This window comes from Monopterus albus, unplaced genomic scaffold, assembly GCF_001952655.1.
Source record: "Monopterus albus unplaced genomic scaffold, M_albus_1.0 scaffold4.1, whole genome shotgun sequence".
In the NCBI taxonomy this organism is placed as follows: domain Eukaryota; kingdom Metazoa; phylum Chordata; class Actinopteri; order Synbranchiformes; family Synbranchidae; genus Monopterus; species Monopterus albus.
In genome coordinates, this window is record NW_018127884.1 from 4,125,531 (window position 1) to 4,145,921 (window position 20,391).

Genomic DNA, 20,391 nt, shown 5'->3' on the forward strand with positions numbered 1-20,391 from the left:
TGTGCAAGTGTTCACATGTCGGGGTCAGCATGTGTGAATTGCTAAGCATAGCGAGAATCTACAGCTTAGTAAACAGGCAATATATACGAGGGCTGTAAAGCCATCCCACTTTAACCGAGAGACAGAATTACATCTGGGTAAGACCAACAGCTGCAGCTCAAGTTACAGTGTTGACAGCAAGCAGCAGGCACCAAAAGCCATTTGACACATGCTGCAAGTGGCATGTAATTGATTTTCAAGGAAGAGTAAAGATTTACAAGTCTAATGCAGACAACAACTGCAGATTTCAAGCTGCCATGTAACTTCTGTCATAGTGAAGCTTTATTTTGCAGCAACATCACAGCTGCACATTTTGACCTAAAACCCAACACTGTTGATTAGGCCATGGCAAGCTCTCCAGAGTAATTTGAAAATCCACCATCAGATTGGGTTTTAAGAGTTAACCATCCAAACAATAAAGAAAAGACTATATCTTTCTCTTTTGTTCCACTTTAATTAAAGATTTAATTTGGACCCTAAATCTAGTTGAAAAGGGATTAAAGACAGGCTGAATTCAATTCAGTTTTACCTCCATGTATGATATTTTTGCACCTATAACCACATATGCATCTTGCATCTGAGGGTTAAGTGTAGACATTTTTATCTGGAGCAGTAGTATATATAGTATGCATATACAGGAGCACGTTTAATGGGACAAGTTCACAATAAACAAGGACTTTCACTTAAAGCTGCACTACGCAGTACCTCGGGAGGCCAGGGTCACTGTCTGTACATGCAGTTGCATCTTGAAATTCTCTTTACACTCCTTTTATACTTACACAAGCAACAATGATAAAAAAATATGTTGTGTTAATGTGAAAAATTACAATAACTGTTTAACACAAGTTGTATTAAGTTTTCAAGAAATGACCAAAGAAAAGAATCCTATGAATTTCCACAATCTAATCTCCACTGTTTCTAGTGCAAACACTGCAGGAACAACAACCTCACTGTCTACTCTGTCTGCTTGATTTAGCAGTAATGTCTACGTTTATCCACACTGACCAACAGTTTGGTATAACTGTGGGCAGAAATGCTTGTTTATTATCTTTAACTGAATATGGGATTTGTGAGTGAAAGTGGTATTAGGCTTGATCCAAATAAATCAGCTAATCACACCAACAAAGCATGTTGTGCTGGGACAGGATATTTACCTATTAGACATGGCAGTCTTCTCTCTTAATAATAAGGACAAATAGTGTTTCAAAGTGTCCCCATTTCAAATCAAAGCTACAGTTGATCTAAAACCAACTGGTGTGAGTGCATTCTGTTCTGATATTGTCACTTGTACTCAGAAGAGAAGATACAGAGAAGCTGTAAACAGCAAACAGTCATTTTTCATAAAGTGATAAATGTTTGTGCAGTGGGGTTATTCTGGTTGAGAACTCTGATTATGGCTTAGTCCATCTTTCACAGATAGAATAATAAGATCTCATATGAGTCAGTTTTTTTTTTTGAATGTGACAACATCTCAGACTGAAATAGAACATTTTGAAAAATAATGACAAATGCAAAGGCCCAAGGTGATGTTTTCAAATGTCTAGTTTTGTCTAACCAACAGTCCAAGCCCAAAAATATTCTATTTACTATCACATAAGACAAATAGAAGCAACACATCCTCACAGCTTTTTGATTGAAAAAAAATCAGTTAAACTAAACATTTATCAAAATAGTTGCAGAAAAGTGATAAGACCAAATGATGAAGAGATGTGATGGTGAGAGCAAGAAACAGACAAAGGAAAGGATAGGTGCTTATTGGAAAGGGAAGGAAAATGTTAGAAAATGAAAGAAAAAGAAGAGTAAAGAGGGACAGAAACAGACAGCAGAGGAGGGAGGATAAAAAAGAGGACAAAGGGGTAGAAGAGAGGGATAAAAGGATTAAGGGGGAGGAAAGGAGAGCAGAAGAAAAAAGAGATGTAGAGAATAAAGGAGGGTAGTAACAGCTGATAAGACAGAGAAAGAGAGCATAGTGGAAAAATAAGAAAGGAAAGAGGACAGTGAGATAATAGGAAGAAGGACTGAACTAAACTACTCAATACTGCACCACAAAGTTATGACTAATTAAAGAATAATTCAAGTCGAGTGAACTTGGCATTGGCCTGAATAAAGGACGTGAATCTCACTGCCCCAGTCAGTGACTCGTCTCATGGTACTGCCTGTTACTGCTACATTCCAGCAGTATGAAGCTGCTAGCTCTTGGCAAAGGAGTGAAAACAGCAGGGGCTTTCAGAAACACAGGCACTTGACACCCCAGGAGAGGACAGAACAGTTCAGGCTGAGAAGTGCCAGTCAGACAGAAACATCTGTAATTCTGTAAAATCAATTGAAATAACTGCAAAAGCCAAAGCGATTATTATTTACTGTGTGATGTAATGTGATGTAATGGTTCAGTGATAATGAGGTAATTGATTTGTAGTGATTACAGTACTTACTGGAAGATAACATGAAAGATGTTGAAAACACCTCTTGTGCTTTCTCTGTATACCCAGCTGAGTTTTTGCAGTGTTCAGTAGGATATAGCAGATCAAGAAAATAAAACGCGAACTGAACAGCTTGCTGGGACACATTATCCAAACATGTCACTTCACTGACGGCTGCTGTAGACAAAGTGTATGAAGCTGGACTTGCTTTGAAAATGTGTGGATATATACAGCCAATATATACGCTCAAGCCAACACGTTGGCTTGAAAATGTAATATGTGTTTGGTGGCTGTGAGGACCTGTCTGTTTAAGACCTTCTGCCCCCCGTGTACTGCCTACCTGTGGCATCGCTAAAGAAAGGGTAGCATGCGAGACTGACTATGGCCTATAATAACAGTATCAGGCTGCTGAGCAAAGCTCTAAGAAACTGCAGCACAAGCCAAATGTTTGCTAATGTAGGCGTACCCACCTGCTTAGATAGATACAGTAGATGTATGGGAGGTTTGTCTGAATTTACAAATGGTATTATTTTAGGTATAACTAATCTGAAAATGAAGTCACTCTGGATGACATTGAAAATGAGAAATCACTGACGTTCCAACTTACACACAAATACCAGATGAATGAGCCTACTGTACATCTTCTCTATGTATTGTTCCTGTATTTTAGTGTATTCACTTTATATTATTGTATTTGATCTTATTTTGTATTTGCTGTATTTTTAATTATATGAACCCTCAATGACTTTGTCCGTAAAGTTTGATGATGATGATGATGATGATGAGGGTGAAAATGATGGACTAATTGACACAAATTGTGTTTTTCACTGTTACAAGAAAGACACATTTGAGAAACAACTCAATCAGGCCCCTCCACTTCCATTGCAGGTTTACGACATTATATGTTCTGCCATTAAAAACGCGACCTTACAAGAGGTGATGATGTTATGTTTTTGGTAGAATCAAAGTAGCGTTGGAGGATGGGGACCAGACACAGCCAGCCAGCCAGAGAGACATGACGGCCACAGGGGCTGCTTCAAGCCTGGTGGTGATGAGATGCACTGCGATCCGACCCTGCAGAAGACACAGCCAGTGTGTTAGCTGACTAATCCTCTAGTCGTGTAGTGCCAGGATACAGACTCATCAGCTTTGGTGTTCTCTTGTCCATCTCATTTTTATAATGTCCCACTGGTCAATTCTATCCACTAATGCCCAACACAATGACTCCTAATGCCAAGTGATTACAGAGTGCTGTTTTAGCACATTTGTTGCCTGAAAAGAAAGAAAAGCCACAAGGCAGTGGGTTGGCTCCCTGCCCACAGGAACAGCCTGATGAACTCAGCAGAAAAGGAGCAGACTTAAAAACCAGTCTAAGCCACCTCACTCCCAGTGGGCACTGTGGGGCCTGAGCTGGGTGATGGGTAGCGGTTTGCAGGGTCCTACAGCATATAGACAGTTCCTGTGAGCTCATAAATGTACGTGAAATAAGGCTGAATGTGTATATCCAAACCTTTCCTGTGACAGAAGGGTGCATGTTTGATTTGGTAGGAACAGAAAGGTGAATGAGGAAATGGAGGAGCCAGGAAAATCTGAGGACATGGTTTGTAAACAACGTAGATTTCCTTACTGTGGCAACATATGTAAACAAAGCATTAGGTCTTCAATGTAAAATTATCTTATACTAATTAATAATTTATGAATTAATCAGTTTGGTCTATAAATAGGTCAGTATAAGAAATACAGAGCACGATGTCAAAATGCTAAAAATTGTATGACTTTCAGTGAGTTACTTCCTCCCATGACCCACAACTTGGACAATACAACGACCCACTGAAGGCACAGAGAAGTGCAAATGAACAGGACTCCATAATTTTGTCCTTGATTATACATACTTTAAGATTATAACTGTCATAGCCCAGCCTAATCACTTTTTGAGGAAGTTACCAATATCAACATTTTAAATAAAAAAAGATTTCAATATTGCAGTAAATATCTTTTTTTTTTTAAAGCAAACAATTTTGTTAGGGATCCCTTAAATTTATGTTCAGAATAATTGTAACCGAGGTATGTAATGGTGACATACATATTATATAGTCATGCTTTAAGTTGTATAACACTAATCTAACATGTTCTCCTGTTGCAGCACATGTTAAATGAGTTCCTGTTTTACTCTTGGTACTGGCATCAAAAATGACATCCTCGTGCCTCAGCTGGCTGAGGTGCACACCATGCAGCTGAGTTCACTTCAACTTTAATGTTTGTTGTCACTTTCTTACTGTTGAATAAATTAAAATAAATTCACCAACAGGACAGGGAATAGAAAATGAACGTGCAGAAAGAGTATGTAGTATTGGCTTTTGCTCCACCACCAACAGGGAACAGAGGTTTCTGTAGAGGCGTTATCTGCCTATGTTTGCCTGCAGCTCTTGTATTACCTAAGGGGCGTGTCAGCTGAACTAGTGCAACTGGCCTAACCATGTGACATGCACAGTAAACAACATATGGAAGCAGCACTGCTAAGACAACAACACAGAACAAAAGAGCACTCTAATGCTGCACTACTGTTCTACTAATGTTTATACTGGTTCCATTCTGTTATTATGGTTATTACGGGTTATAAACATTGCTAAGTGGAGCCAAAGCTGTCCACATAGGACTAAGCTGAAGAAACCTAGCTTATTCAATGTAAAAAACTAGAAAGAGAAACTGAGAGATATAAATTCACATTTTCAGAAAGCTGACATTTCACAAATACATTATTTATATAGAACATCTATTAATGTTAAAAAGCTAAACACAAACTTTATACATTAGCAATAAGAACATACACCATACAATTTTTAAGAGTGACTATTAATAAGGGTTTTGTCTGATTGCTGTCCATCTCCTGTGAACATTCATATCTTTAATTAGAGAATCTAGCAGAGGGAACATTATGCAGAGCACAGCTACGAGGGGGTGATTAGTTCTGTTGTCATGCTGTTAGTGTGCAATGTGCAAAAGCAGCGGTCCCACGGGAAGGTCACGCTATCTGACACAGTAGGAATCTGCAGGACAAAAGCACCAGAAAGTGTCTGGATCACAACACTTAACCCTGGACTCAGAAATATAAATGTAAAAATATATTTTAAAAGTCTGCAGCACCGTGGCTATAATATTGTGTTTTATGTGGCTTAAGTTGTACCTGTTGTTTTGTAGTAAGTTCAGTTATACAAAATTCACCATGATGTAATCCACTCTGAAGAAAAACATGACTCTAGTTTAGGTGTCTCAAAAAATGCTGAGATATTACACAGTAAGCCTTGTGTCAAATATACAACAGAAACAAAAACTGGCCCTTGATCTTTATGCTAAGTGATGCATATTCTTTCATTACAATGACCAAAGCTATGGATAGTAGTAGCAGAAGTACAACATGAAGCCATTAGGTTAACGCTTGCTAGCAGAATTTTAAAATGTCAATTAATGTCAGTTATACTTCAGTTCCTGTGGAGAAATCTGTGTCTTACATCTGACCTATCCTATTTAGGAGCAGTGTGCAGCCACAGTCCTGGACTAGGGATCTAAATCCATTTCAGAAACCAGTAAGGTATGGTATATTAATATACCTAACATGCATGTTTTTGGGGTGGAAGATCTAGAATATCTGTCAGACACCCATGCAAAGATGGAAGAACATAACACAGAACTGCATGAACTTCTGAATGTTCTTTTGGTCTGGTTTTTTAATCTGCCATTTAGAAAACATTTTGAGTTCGTCTCACTGGCCTGAAAGTTTTGTCTTTACTTTCATTAGTGTTAATAAACTTTACGCTTCATCTCTTTTCTTCCTCCATATCTAATTTAATGGCATCAACAAAGTCCACAACACATCAAATACAAACATCAAGACACTGAATTAAAGTTACTTTGCACAGTTCAATCTATAAAGATACAGAACATTGACAGGTGCCCTTTTGTAACGCAGTCAGAACATGGAATGATCCACAAAATATCATTTGGAATTGCAATAAACATCCATCTTCAAACTAAATCTTCTTTCACCAGAAGACCTTCAGCATGAACCAAACATTAACCATTAACAAATAACATATCCAGCCAGCAAAATAAAACCACTGTGATTAACTATACCAAGAAATGGCATTTGATTATCTCTGAACTCATCATACATTATCAAACAGTTTCTCACATTCACTCAAAGCACATGCATGCATATGCCTGCACATGGTCTCACCACAGCTACAGTTAACCCAGAGAGACGCCATAGCCACATAGTATGTGTCCGTCCACATGCACAAGCAGTGTGTTTTTGCCTGTGCGGGTGAATGGGCTGATCCTCAGCAGCACATGGACTGAGAGCAGAGCCAACCTGATGTGACATCTATGAAGGCCATGAGATAATCTTTATGACACTACCATGCATCGTAGTGGAGACATTTACTTAAAAAAGTGGCAACAAAAATTTAATTTCCAGGTGTTTTTATGGGGCCAGAGGCTATATGCAGTAATATGAGCCCAAGTGTAGTGATTAAAACTTTGATGATGGAAACGCCTACACCTCCAGCAGTCGTAACTACAGTCAACCTAACGACTGTGGGCCCCTCTAGACTGACCTCCTGTTCCCTTCCTCCCTCCCTCCATTCTCTCCTTGTGATAACAGAGACATTCCTGAGCTTGCTCCCTGCTTCGCCACAGGCCTCTCCCTTAATTCCAGTGGAGTGTGTGGAATGTTGGACTGGAGAGCTGAGAAGCCAGCTGGACAGAGGCAAACAGACAAGGGGAAATGAACAACATTAATAAACTCAGGTTTGTAATGGCTTCTGGTGTTTGACACCCAGATGAACTGACACACACACACATTCACACAAACATAAGCAGGGACAACATCTGCCATACAATGAGAAAATCTGGAGAAAACTTGTGAAGTTGGATTAACTATATAAGTGAATTAGAGGGCTTTATTAAGGCAGTGAAAGGATTTTCTGAACATGCAGATCAGAGAGATCAGATCAATGTACTGTTTAGGATCCCAGCAGTAAAATGTCAAGGAACCAGCAAGACAATGATCTTCATTTTATGAGAACATTTTACTGAGCAACCTATAAAAACAGTGTTTATGAATGTATGTTTTCTATCATACATGATCCTTCTAATGATGTACAACACTATTACTGTACCACAACAACTGTAGCTGTAAGGCCTGGAGATGGAAGCCCTGCTTTGACCCTAAGACTCTTGTGATCGATAGCTTAAGCCAATAAAATGAGTAAATTCCAGAAAAGCAGAGGCTGGTCTATTATGGTCTGGTCAATTTCGCTCAGAAAACTAAAAGGTAGGTATGTGTGTGAGAGAGAGAAAACCAAAGCGGCTACAGGCCAGGTGAGCAGAGCACATGGGCAAACAAAGAGAAGATCAAAGAGAAGAAAGACAGATTTGGAAAATGTTATAATCTTAAAATAAAAAAGAGGGAACACTGTGTTCTGAACATAAAGTCGGGGGCAGAGTGATGGGTGATAAACAAGATGAAGGGCAAAATATATCAGAAAGAATGATAAACAGCTCCGAATCGCGGCATAAATTTCCACCACTATGTGCTTCTGGAAATCAATTCTCTCCATTGCTTGCTGCTTTATTTATGGGACACCATTAGCGATAAACCACCAGCAGCCATGATGACTGAGTTGCTGTTACACAGGGAGCCTGGTGGGGCACAAGGGGTGTCACCAATAGGTCCAGTGGCCACATCTGAGGTCATAAGAGTTTAAAATGCAGCAGGCACAACAATGCAGGTTATTAACCATAAACCTGGGATCAAAATTTCTCCGCAGCCTAAAACTCCTGACAAAGCCAATGACTACCAGTGTGTGCGTTTGCATCTGTGCCCACATACACAAGTGTGCGTCTGGCTGTCAGTCTGCCTGACGAGAACGTAGATCTTAAAACTGAGAAGACAGGATCAAATGTGACAATGTCACAGAGATGTCATGTTCACTGTGACTGCACCAAGCACAGGGGTTTGTAGTGCCATGACCTTCTCCTGCATCCACTCGACACACCTCCCACTCTACCAACACACCATCCCTAGTTCTTTTTCCTTCTTGGCTTTTCATCTGCCAGCTTACTTCAGGACTAAGAAGGCCAGCAACCTTTATTAAAAGAAAACAAGCAGGAGAAATAACAAGGGATGCTGGGATGAGAACAGTTAATCTGCTGGCACAGACATGGAGGCTCCGATTGAGCTTCCACTGAAAACAAATCAGAGATATCCACTAGTGGGGAAAATGCATAAAATACCACATTTATTTTCTGTAGCCAACTGAGCTACCAGGGAGACTACAGGTTCATTGTCCAAAGAGGCAACATGGCACTGCAATCAAACAGAATAAAACTAAGTGGAAAGGGGAGATCACTGTCTTTGTCAGTCTTTTGGCAGGCTCCAAGAAAAGGCACTGACCCATGGACGACAAAATCCCTATCACCTGACTGATCAGTCATCCCCCACTATTTCCTTTGCCCCCTTTTTCATTTTCAAAAGATCTCCAGCTAAGACTCGACACCACCTCATAAATATGAGCACACGTGCTGTGAAGTTCATAGCTCCTTTCTCTGCTTCATCAAGTACAAAAAAAAAAAAAAAAGAACAGAACATTTTTGTACTTGTTGTCCGCAGTCTTCTTCAGCTGCTCCCTGCACAAATGTCTCCTCGTATGCTTTCATCTCATGGGGTCATGCTGATGTTAGGCTCTGACAGCAACATTCAGAATTAAACCAGCCGGAGTTGCTGCTTATCTTAATGCTAAAGGTTGTCGTGATGATTACTTCTTATCAGCCAGTGGAAAGGATACTATGTTAAAACTGTTATCTGTGCCCATCTCTCTCCACAAATCTCTATCCTTCTGACTCTCTGTCTCTCTAAAGCTGCCACTGTGCTCGGCAGCGAGATCCCCAGTGGGCTTTTCTGGAATGTCGATTTCAGTTAATTAAATTTTCTGGCTTCTACTTTGCCCATGAAGTCACACTGGGAGCCACAACAGTACAGGCATCTGCACAGGATCTGTCACAAGTTTTGTAAGTAAAATATACACATTTAGCCCACATATTAAATGAATGCGGTTGCTTACTGGAATTTAGAAAACACAGAAATATGGCACATCATATAAGTGTTCAAAAGTCCATAAAACAGAGGAGCTCCACCTTCCTGTAACTAAAGAAGCTCAGCTGACAAATGCTACACTTATCTCTGATTCTCCTTCCCCATCCACTGTCTTTGTTTGAACATCAGTTATGCTTGGAAACATTTCAAACATGTTAGAGTTATGATAGATGTGTAAAAACAGATGTGATCCACTTACACTGAAGAGCAAAATCCATCCAGACAGCTGAAATGAAGACCAATGCTGAGGAGGTCAGTGGTCTGCTCATTGGCAGCATTACGATGGCTAGTGGTGAAACTCTGCCCTCTGCAGGAGAAAAGCTCTCACTGACATGTTTCCCAGATGAGGCTGACTGGAGAAGAGCTTCAGCTCTTTTAATCCTTTCAGTGTAGCAAAAGCACTGGCCAAAACAGTGTACTGCACAGTAGTGTTAGAGAAGGTGTAAACATTTCTTGTGTTCCACCTCGACAACAAACTGGACTGGAAATGCAACACAGAGGCTGTTTACAGGAAGGGACAAAGCAGACTCTACTTTCTGAGGTACAGTATGTGTGCAAGACGGTACAAATTTTGTACCGGTCTGCTGTGGCAGCACTATCAGCTGGAAGTTGGTAATAGACAGGAGGTGGCTTCACATGTTACCACATGTTATCTTAAATAATAGTAACTTCAATGTATTTATTTATTTAAAGGATAACCATTGTCATTTCAGTATATTTAGGATTCATGCATAGATCTCCTTTAAGTACAGTAATACATTTCAGTATAATAGTTAAACCAGTGCCTCAAACTGCTTCATGCCTGTTTAAACTACGGAGATAAAATACTATCAAAAATGTTACAAATGCGTGTTTAACGTTTTGTCTGTAACAAGTGATTTGTGTGTGTGTGTGTCATGACGACCACAAATGCGTGCTGAGCAATCTGCACGTATAAAGCCATTTGTGTGTGTGTGTGTGTCATGCTGTTCACAAATGCATGCTGTACAATCTGCACATAAAACACATTTTACAAATGCTTAAAATCGATTTTTTGTGAGCAGTTTTTTAGAAAGTATGTACACATTGTTATATACGCATGCATGGATCATCTAACACACACAAATAACCTTCCGCGCACACACGAATTTTTGAGTGTTTTTCCACACTCTCAAAAATCCACGATCCACAAATGCACGGTGCGTTTAAGGACACGTGGAAAACTCGGACATCTGAGTTTCCAAACCTGTTTCCCAAACAAAAGTATTTACACAACGCTATTCCAAATGGACATTACATAAAATAAACAAAAATATCTAATACATAACTTTTCATGCTAAACTTACTAGTGGTGTGTATTACTAAAACATGTCCCACTGAAAAACAACAACAAACTCCGTCGGGAGAAATATGTGCATCACTAAAATATGCCCTACTGAAAAACTATAAACTCCGCAGGGCGGAACATTAACTTTAGCTTCATAATTTCTAAATTCGAAATACAGTATATAAAAATTTAGAACATGCACCACAACCGCACCGTGCATTCGTGGATTGTGGATTTTTGAGAGTGCGGAAAAACACTCTCAAAAATCCGCGTGTGCGCGGAAGGTGATTCGTGTGTTCGACTATCCACGCATGCGTAAGTTACAATGTGTACGTACTTTCTAAAGAACTGCAGACGAAAAATCGTTTTTAAGCATTTGTAAAATGTGTTTTATGTGCAGATTGCGCAGCACGCATTTGTGATCGTCATGACACACACACAACTCGCTTGTTACAGACAAAACGTTAAACACGCATTTGTAACATTTTTGATAGTATTTTATCTCCATATTAAACACATGCATCATAAATCTGCAGATTTCTTTTTGAGCTAGATGTGATCTTTAGCTCCAAAGGCCACTGAGGTCAGTTTGTCTTCCCGGGCTGTGGAAATCAAAAAGAATGCTGACTCAAACACAAACACACAGTTTCATGCCTTCACGTGCACTCGTTTAAATGCAGGAGACAACAGATGCCAAACTATCAGCTATAGTCCTTTAGGGTGTTTTGGCCAAGATCTCCAGAAAACAGTGGATTATTTATCCATCATCCAATAAATAGCAGCACAAGAGAAGAGCTTCACTCTCTGTACTGTTGTTACTGCCCCACCTACAGCACAGACAGTTGGAAGGTAACCCTATGGACAGATCAAATGCTTGCTATAATCAGAAGTTGGGTATTAATGAAAAAGTGCAATCATTCCTAAGATGACGATGTAAAGCAGCTAATGTCATAAACATATAAATATGGGAACTGAAATAAGTGGTCGACGTTTGAAACTAGGTCATATTCCAGTAACTCAGCAGCGACCCAGGCCGTCTATGCCTTATTTAATGGACTTGGGCTGGGGGGTCATCAAAACCGTGAGCAGAGTATATCCCTCAGCAGGTAGAATCCTAAAATAGCAACCTTCATCGTAATGGTGCACAACATAGCCCCTGGCTTCTTACGAATCATCCTGAGAGCCCCCCATCCCTGAGCAAGCAGTCTTTCTGAGACACGCACACACACAGACAGAAACAGACACACACAGCGATGGACAGAAAGACACACACATATATCTCCATGCACCCGTCGGCTCTGATTAACCCATTTCTTCTTTTTTCCATCACTTGCCATACTCCTCTCTGCAGACAGACTTTACAAATCCAGGTTGCTGGTTGGCATTGTGTTTTCCCAGAGGTGCCTCACTTTACAAAGTTTCACATTTCTGGTGGTCAATTATGTGGAGAGAGAAAATAAAAGACAAATGTGAAATAAGAGCCTCTGAAGCAGCCTGCATGGAGGGAAAGGTCAGAGACAGAGTGGTCTTTCTTTAAAACTGCAGCACTGAAGAGGCTGACATTTTTGAAAGAGGGCCACATACACAGGGCCTCGTCTTCTGTTTGGAGCCAATGTGACACTGAAGCCATTTTAGCTGCTTAAAACCATATTTATCATTATTCTTTTACCGTGATATTTTATGAGGTTTCCTAATTTTTCCATTTTGCTGAAATGGTTTGGGTCCACTTTGGGTCACTACAAATCGATGCAAAGAAGTCCTGAGTGATGACCTTTATCCTGTGATGAAATATTTCTATCCTGAAGGGAGTGGTCTCTTTCCAGGATGACAGTGCCTCCACCTCCAGGGCACAAGAGGTCAGTGAATGGTTTGATGAGTATGAAAATGATGTGAATCATATACTGTGGCCTTCGCAGTCCTCAGATCTCAACCCAGCTGAACACCTGCACCGACATGTTAGACAGCACGTTTCGCCACCATCATCAAACCACCACACGAGGCAATATCTTTTGGAAGAACAGTGTTCATTCCTCCAGTAAAGTTCAGAGACTTGCAGAGTCAATGCCTAGGTGCACTGAAGCTGTTCTGGAGGAACATGGTAGCCCAACACCTTAGTATGACACTTCGTGTTGATTCTTTTCTACACATCTGTAGATGCCTCACTGACAGTGAATCTGTGAACAAAACAATTAATTGCATAATTTAAAAAATAATGATCTGCTGATTTATCAATAATGAAAATAATCAATACCTGCAGCCCAAAACATCTGCCCATTATATGGTGGCTAAATGGCAGATATTCAGCATTATATAACAGTCACCCTAGATGCAAAGACAGCTAGTGGTTTAGGTCTAGAGATCTAAAGGAGAAGCAGAAATGAAGTTCTGTTCTAAAGCAACAAAACCAAATACTCTTCACCAACAGATTCACTAAAATAAAAAGAAAATCTTTTGACATAACTGCACACTATAGTTGGTTTTCTCTGTGCACCCTCTCAACATGACAACTGCCCATTCACACTACCGTGACCTGTGTGCATTATCACCCCAACCTCTCACATCCAGAGAAAAGTAATTGGGTTGCTATGGAAACAGAGGAGAGGGAGACCCCATCCCATTTCGCTAGATGAGGCTGCTGCTGCTGTTGCCACGTGGTACGAGATGAATGTTGAAGTCATAAATTAGCCTAATTTTCTCTTTCATAATCCAGTGCATCTTTTGCATGAGCCACTGACTGGAAGTTCACAACAGAGCATCATTCGCAGCACACAAATCACAGCCAATAAATAAATAAATAAATAAGGGCATTGACAAGGTGTTGTAATTCAAAGTTCAAGTTCAAAGTGTTTATTTTGTCGTATGCACAGTTAGGAAATGTGTTTCCCTGTACAATGAAACAGGGAATAATTGCTTTTATGTGTGATAAATTATTCAGAGTAAAGCATTTCACCACTGAGACTTATGCTAGAAATGAATGGATGTGAAAGCAAAGCTAAAATTACATCAAACTCCACTGAAGGTCAATGAGGAAACACCGTCAGTCACTGAATGACTCTCTGACTCTTAAGTGCTAGAGAATTACATGTTACCATGACTAAATGAAAGCATCTTGGTTGTAGTAACAGTGGTGTCTAATGGGACACAGGGAAGCAGAATGTGCCACAGAGAGTACTATCAGTCAGCTGGTCCAATTCAGTCAATACAATTATTTATACTGCTCTCTTAAGTAAACATCACAGGGTAAGTACATTCTTAATGTTATTTATTCAAATCACTACATGCAGTTGTAAGCAAAAATGACGATTGCATATTGTAATCAACACATAAACAATGAGCATGAATATCAGAACAGTTCATCTTTCATAGCTATAACACATTTTATTATAGGATAGGGATGGAGCAGGACCATCAACTGTATAAAATATGGACGTCATGACAGCTCACAGAAGTGAAGCCACTGCGACTCAATCAACCCCTGGTGGCTGGTTTCAGTAAAGGTCATAAATCCCACCTCCCCCATGTTAGCAGAAGGAACATGAGCCAAGCTAAAATCTCAAATACAAATCAGACATTTTTCCTAGAGGTTATTTCTGTGATTTTGGTTTGTTGTGTTTATGTATACAAACAGTCATTTTTCTGGTAAGTTGAAAAGAGGTGTATTTTGGATGACTGCTTAAAAAGGCCCAGCAGAGACTGTACTTCCTACGGGTGCTCATCTCCCAGAGACTGCTGGTGTCCTCCTATCGGTGCTCCATTGAGAGCATCCTTACATGCTGTATATGTGTATGGTATAGCAGCAGCACAGTGGCTCAGAGGAAAACACTCCAGAGGGTCATTAATATGGCTCAGGAGAGTGTCGGCTGCCCTCTCCTCACTCTTGAAGAACTACACAGTTCCCACTGCCTCAAAAAAGCTCAGAACATCACTAAGGACACTTCACACCCAGAGGACGTTCACTCTTTGAACTGCTGCCATCAGGTAGACGGTTCAGAGCAATCAAATCAAGGACCACTAGATTAAAGAAGAGTTTTTACCCAACAGCAGTCACTACACTCAATGCTGCTAAAATATAATATGCCTGTGTGTTATCTTAGCTCTTATGTTATTTAACAGCTTTGATTGGCGGCCTGATATGTCACTCAACTACTTGGTTGCTACCATGCAGAATCTGGGTGCAAAATGCCAAGATGGCAGCTGCTGTATTCACAATATTTTGGCTTCACTTTTGCATAATGGTGACACATCATCATCCATATTTATCATTATTCATATTTACACAGCCAGTGGGTGGGACTGACAATCGGTCATCCATCATTCACCTCTTGTTTGGTTTTCTGTACTTCCATCACTCCTGTAATTCTCCTCCTTCTCATTCTATCTGCTATTGCCCTTTCATAATGCTTCCTCTTGGCCTTCCGATGTCCTACTCTTCTGCTGCTCCTGTTTAGGAAATGCTGACCTGCAGACTCCCTAATGTGACCAATCAATATTACACAAAGGACAGCAGATCACCAGATATACTAATATGAAGACATGCTTCTTGCAATATATGCAGCCAGGCATCCCTTTAGTCACTTCGCCAAAGATCTCACACACACAGCATGTGCACAAACACACTCTACAAACCAAGAGTGATTGATTCATTTAACTTACTGTAGCTTCATGTGAACTGTTCCAAATTACCTTGTGTTAAATATTCCCTTCTCACTTACAGGCTGCTGCTGTGGATGGACGTCACAGATCATTGCTTTATCTATCTAGTGAGCACTGACCCTACCTGCCCTTCCTGCCTGACATTACAGATGCATAGTGCCGTGGGGTGAGCGAACATGAGGGGCCACGAGCATGTCATTAAACAGAGGGCTCCATGACATTAAACAGCAAATGAGTCACCCCACTCAAAATCAAAGCCATAAGGTGCCTGAAAGCTTAAGTCTATAAATCTGTTAATGGCAAATGCAATTAAAGAGAAGCTTCATCAGTTGTTGTCCCTAAAAGCAGACATGAGCCCACAGCCCAAAGTATAATCTAAAGTACACAGAGGAATGTCAAGATGAACATTAACCATGGCCTTTTACTTTATCTTACCTTTCCTCTACTTTTTAAATGTGGGTTTTACAATTATTATCATCATTATTATAGCAGCACTAGTAGGAGTTAGTGGTGGGAGAAATTCAGTTTGTAATGACAAGGACATGCAGCAAATCTTCTCTTTTTGAAAGTCTGAAGATATCTGACATTTTCCTCAAGATTTTTGTTTGAAAAAAAATGGTGAATGAATGATGAATTGATTATCATAATAGTTGCCAGTTTTTATTTGTTATTTTCCAGTTGATTGACTACTTGATCAATCATTTCAGCTGTAGTTACAAGTGAAAGTTCTGCATTTATAGTTTTATTCCAGTAAAAATACATAAATATGGAAAATGCAAAATGTGTTTTAAGTATCAAAAGTAAAAGTACTCCCTTCTCTACATGAGAAGGTCAGAATATTAGGAACACCTCTCAATATAATGTAGTCCATTACAACACCACCTTTAACTAGGACGTCAACAATAAACATATAACACCATCAGCCTGCACAGCTGACCAACCCATCTCTGCTCACACTTCAGCCATGAAACAACTCTAGTATTATGTAGCAAAACACTCAAGATTGTTTTAAAAATCTATGTGATAATTTTGCCTCTGTATCAAAATTAAAAACTGACAGGAAACAACATGGCGGCAGTCAAATACGGAAATGTCAGTCAATAAACGTGTGTGTGTGTGTTTCATCACTCGGGTTGGCGAGGATATGTTGTGTCATCTCTGAGCACATCCCTGACTGTCACCTCCATCCTGCGACTTCCTCTGTCCACCTTCAGCTGTTTTTTGAATGATGGATTAACTTGTTTGAACTGCAAAACTCTGCCTCTCTGAAACGTAATCATAACGAGCCCTACTCCTGCCCTGACGACAGGCTGGCTGCTGTGCAGGGGAAGAATAATGACTCCTTGTGCAGACACACCAGGCAGCTCCCAATTAAGGCCTGCTAAAATACTGAACACACAATGAGCACACACACACACTGTGTCTACATGGACAGAAAGGATGGGGGTGGAAGAGGAAACATCACACTGTGAAAATTTATTAAAGGAGACGTCGACAGAGGGTCAAGACATAAAGAAAGTAGTGGGGAGATTCAATAGCGCTGTTCAGGAGCGAGCTTCATCTGTGTGTCTGTGTGTCCACCACATAGGTACACACACAAGCACACACACGAACTGACCGATGCAGAGAGTGGTCTAAACAGTTCTCAGCTCAGTGGACAATCCCAGAGTTAGTGAGGGTTTTTAAGGCCAAGCAGCTTGCCCAACCATTTGTCATGAGAATAAACTAGTCATAGTCACATGTATTCTCCCTTGAAATCACAGTAACTGTAATTTAGAAACTATAACCACATGTTGCTTTTAATGGAGGACTATAAAGTTTGATTGGTTCAGAAAAAAAGACTTTGTGACAGTGAGTCCAAAGAACTTCTCAGTCTTTCTCTGTTATGAGACACCACACAAACTAGACAGAAACAAAAATGACAATAATTATTTTTGATAAATAATAATTTTGTCATTTTTTAAGAAAAATATCAAACATTTATTGGTTTCATCTTGGATTTTCTTGGTTTTGGACTGTTGGTTGAATAGGATATTAAAAGAAATCACCTCGTGGTTTGGATTTGTTTCAGATTTTCAAATAAACCAATTAATTGATTAATCAAGAACATTAATCAGAAAATTAACCCATAAGGAAAATAGCTGTTAGCCTGTGGCCTTAGTATCTTGCACTCACTTTTCCTCTTTTGTGTGTACATGTTACGTTGGCATGATCAAGCTGAGAGTGAGCCTTACACTGGAGTCAAGCAGGTCCATGCTGTCTAGGCTCTTGCTGCGGTGAATGCGGCCTTTGATGCGGCGCAGAGAGGGTTTACCCTGGCTCATGGGCAACAAGAGGGTGGAGGGGACAGGCATTGCCATAGCACCAGTGCCACCCATAGCACCTATATGCCCATCTGAACACCCAGGAGCACCTGAAGAGGATGTGTCTCCATCTGGTGGAGTAACCCTACAACAGAAAGACAAAAATACAAAGTTAACCTTAAGAGTGTTGCTGGCAAAAAACATGAGGTCATTAAAGGCAACACTGAAAATCTAACATTTCTTATTTACATCTCATGTTTTGCCACAGCCATACTTTCTCTGCCAGAAGTTATGGTACGCACCATTGTAAAAACTCTGCAAGGTTTCCACTGACAAGAAATCAAGTATTGTTATAGCAGTGTAACTGTGTTTACTAGGTTTCCCTTAATCCTTTACCCATTACCGTCCTAAAAACAAACTGCTGCAGAAGGTTGATAATAAGCAACATACTTGAAGCTGCATTAATCAATATGCCTGTTTTGATCCAGTCTCACTGCTCATCAGTGTCATTTTCAGCAAAGAAGTTCAGATAAACCTGTTCTAATCTTCCCAAGCAGCACCACACAGACACAGTTATGACTAGTTCATGAATCTAGTGCCATATCTAGGAGCTTAAAAAGCCAAATTTTTCCTTCAGGAGTTGGAACTAGTGGAGCTAAACACTCAGAAGGGCATAAACTAACTTCAAATGAATGTTAATGTTACCCTGAGTCTGCTGGATGTGATAAAAGTTTGCAAACATGCAATACTGTATGGTGAGTAACTGAACAGCAACGACACAGCTGACAGTTTCACAGCTTAAACTGAAACATATCAGAGACTTCTGGGTGTGTCTTAAACTCTTGAATGTTCCTGATGTTGCACAGCTTGCAGGCACAACACATCTGATGCAACCACAGTCATTTCCATTAAATACCACAAGGATCACAATGACTCCCTTTCTCCAAAGAGCAATCCACATTGCCCACAGTCCTAGCAGGAACTGACACATACAGTATCTGTGGGGAAACATAAAGATGCCTGGAGGATCAAAGTGACACAACTTTCCTCTTGCTGCCTTTACTTTTTAAAGGACACCTGCTCCTGCTGGCTGCAGTGGCATTCAAGCAAGTGTGAATAATTGTGCTGAATGTCAGCGGGCAGCCTGCAGATGGAGACTATGTGTGGAGCATCCACTTGTCTTCTTTCATTAAGCCACAATGAAGCTCCTTACGTATCTCCTTGCTTCTTACGTACAAGACTGCAAAGGGAGGTCATTTCCAAAGTAATTTGAGGTGAATTGGCAGGAAAAATGACTACTTATTCTAATTCTGACAATTGTGAAAGAAAAAAAGGACCAAAGTTCCTCAAAAAGGCAACAGTTTTGAGTGGAAGTTATAACTCTCAATATATTTTTTTAAAGACTGCATACATTAGTCATAAACCAAATTATAATCTTGATGTCATGATGGCTCTTTACGAACAGTTTAGGGGTGAGAAACTCACAAGTCATCCTAAGAAGAACATCAATGTTTGTCAAATTTCATGACAATTCACCAACTGAATGTTTGAGATATTTTACTTCAAACCATTTATGTTATAGTGCACAGTAGTGCTAGAGGAAATGTCAGGAGAAGTAGTTAGCATTCATTCTCTGGGGATCAAGAACACCTTCTCAAATTTCAATGCACTTTGTAAAACGGTTCTTGAAATATTTTAGTCTTGACCTAAGTGATAGACTGACCAAGAGACATGCGCAAAGCCATATACTGCACTGTCAAAGCTAACAGTGTTGATTTGAGCTATCTGGAAACCATATTTAATATAAAAAGAGAACAGCTTTACAGTTATTTTTTGTAATTTGATCATGTATATACATAAGTACCACTTAATATGTAATTAGTGCCTTTCAAGCCAGGACACACATACTGAACCTAGCGAGCCTGGTTTCTATCACTGAAATTCCAGAGTTGCTTTTGCACAGGGATTCAATTCAGATATCCAGCAGCTGATGAAGCGCTGTGGTTTTTAATAACACTTTTTCTAAGAATGAGGAGTGCTTCTTTGCAAAAAGAAGTGTGTTTGTCTTTCAGTGATGCCTATAGTTTTACTTTTGAGTCATTTCAGGGAAAAATAAAATTCTATGACAAATCAATTCAGTATTGCACTCCTATAACACTGCAGGCCTCACAAAGGACAGTTTTTAGACAAAACCAAAGGTTTTGTCTTTTTACCTTTTGTATTTGTCTTCCTTGTAAAAACCTGGCACGACCGACATTACCCAGTGGCTAACGTAGCGTCAAGCCAGTAGCCTCATGCAGAGGTGAGGAGCAGGCTACAGGGGTCTTGTAAGCTCATCGCGTCTTTCCAATTCCACACCTCCAGATTCAGACCCAGCTGACACTGACTCAAGTGACACCACTTGAGGATATTTATCAGATTTTGCACAGCTCCCTCTGGATCCACAGAAGCTTTTACACAACGTTTTTCACATACAGTATGCAGACCTTTGATCTGTAAAATCAGTGGAGGTACTCT

General features: G+C 40.0%; 1 protein-coding gene across 12 annotated transcripts in view; it reads right to left on the reverse strand.

Annotated features, from left to right (window-relative positions):
* The window catches only part of tjp1a (tight junction protein 1a), a 107,253-nt gene that overhangs the window by 63,151 nt on the left and 23,711 nt on the right, over window positions 1-20,391 (reverse strand). For all 12 annotated transcript variants that reach the window (XM_020606626.1, XM_020606633.1, XM_020606641.1 and 9 more), the window contains one exon: window positions 17,806-18,019. In XM_020606626.1, the coding sequence (XP_020462282.1) occupies window positions 17,806-18,019 (214 nt within the window). The remainder of the gene's footprint in view (window positions 1-17,805; window positions 18,020-20,391) is intronic.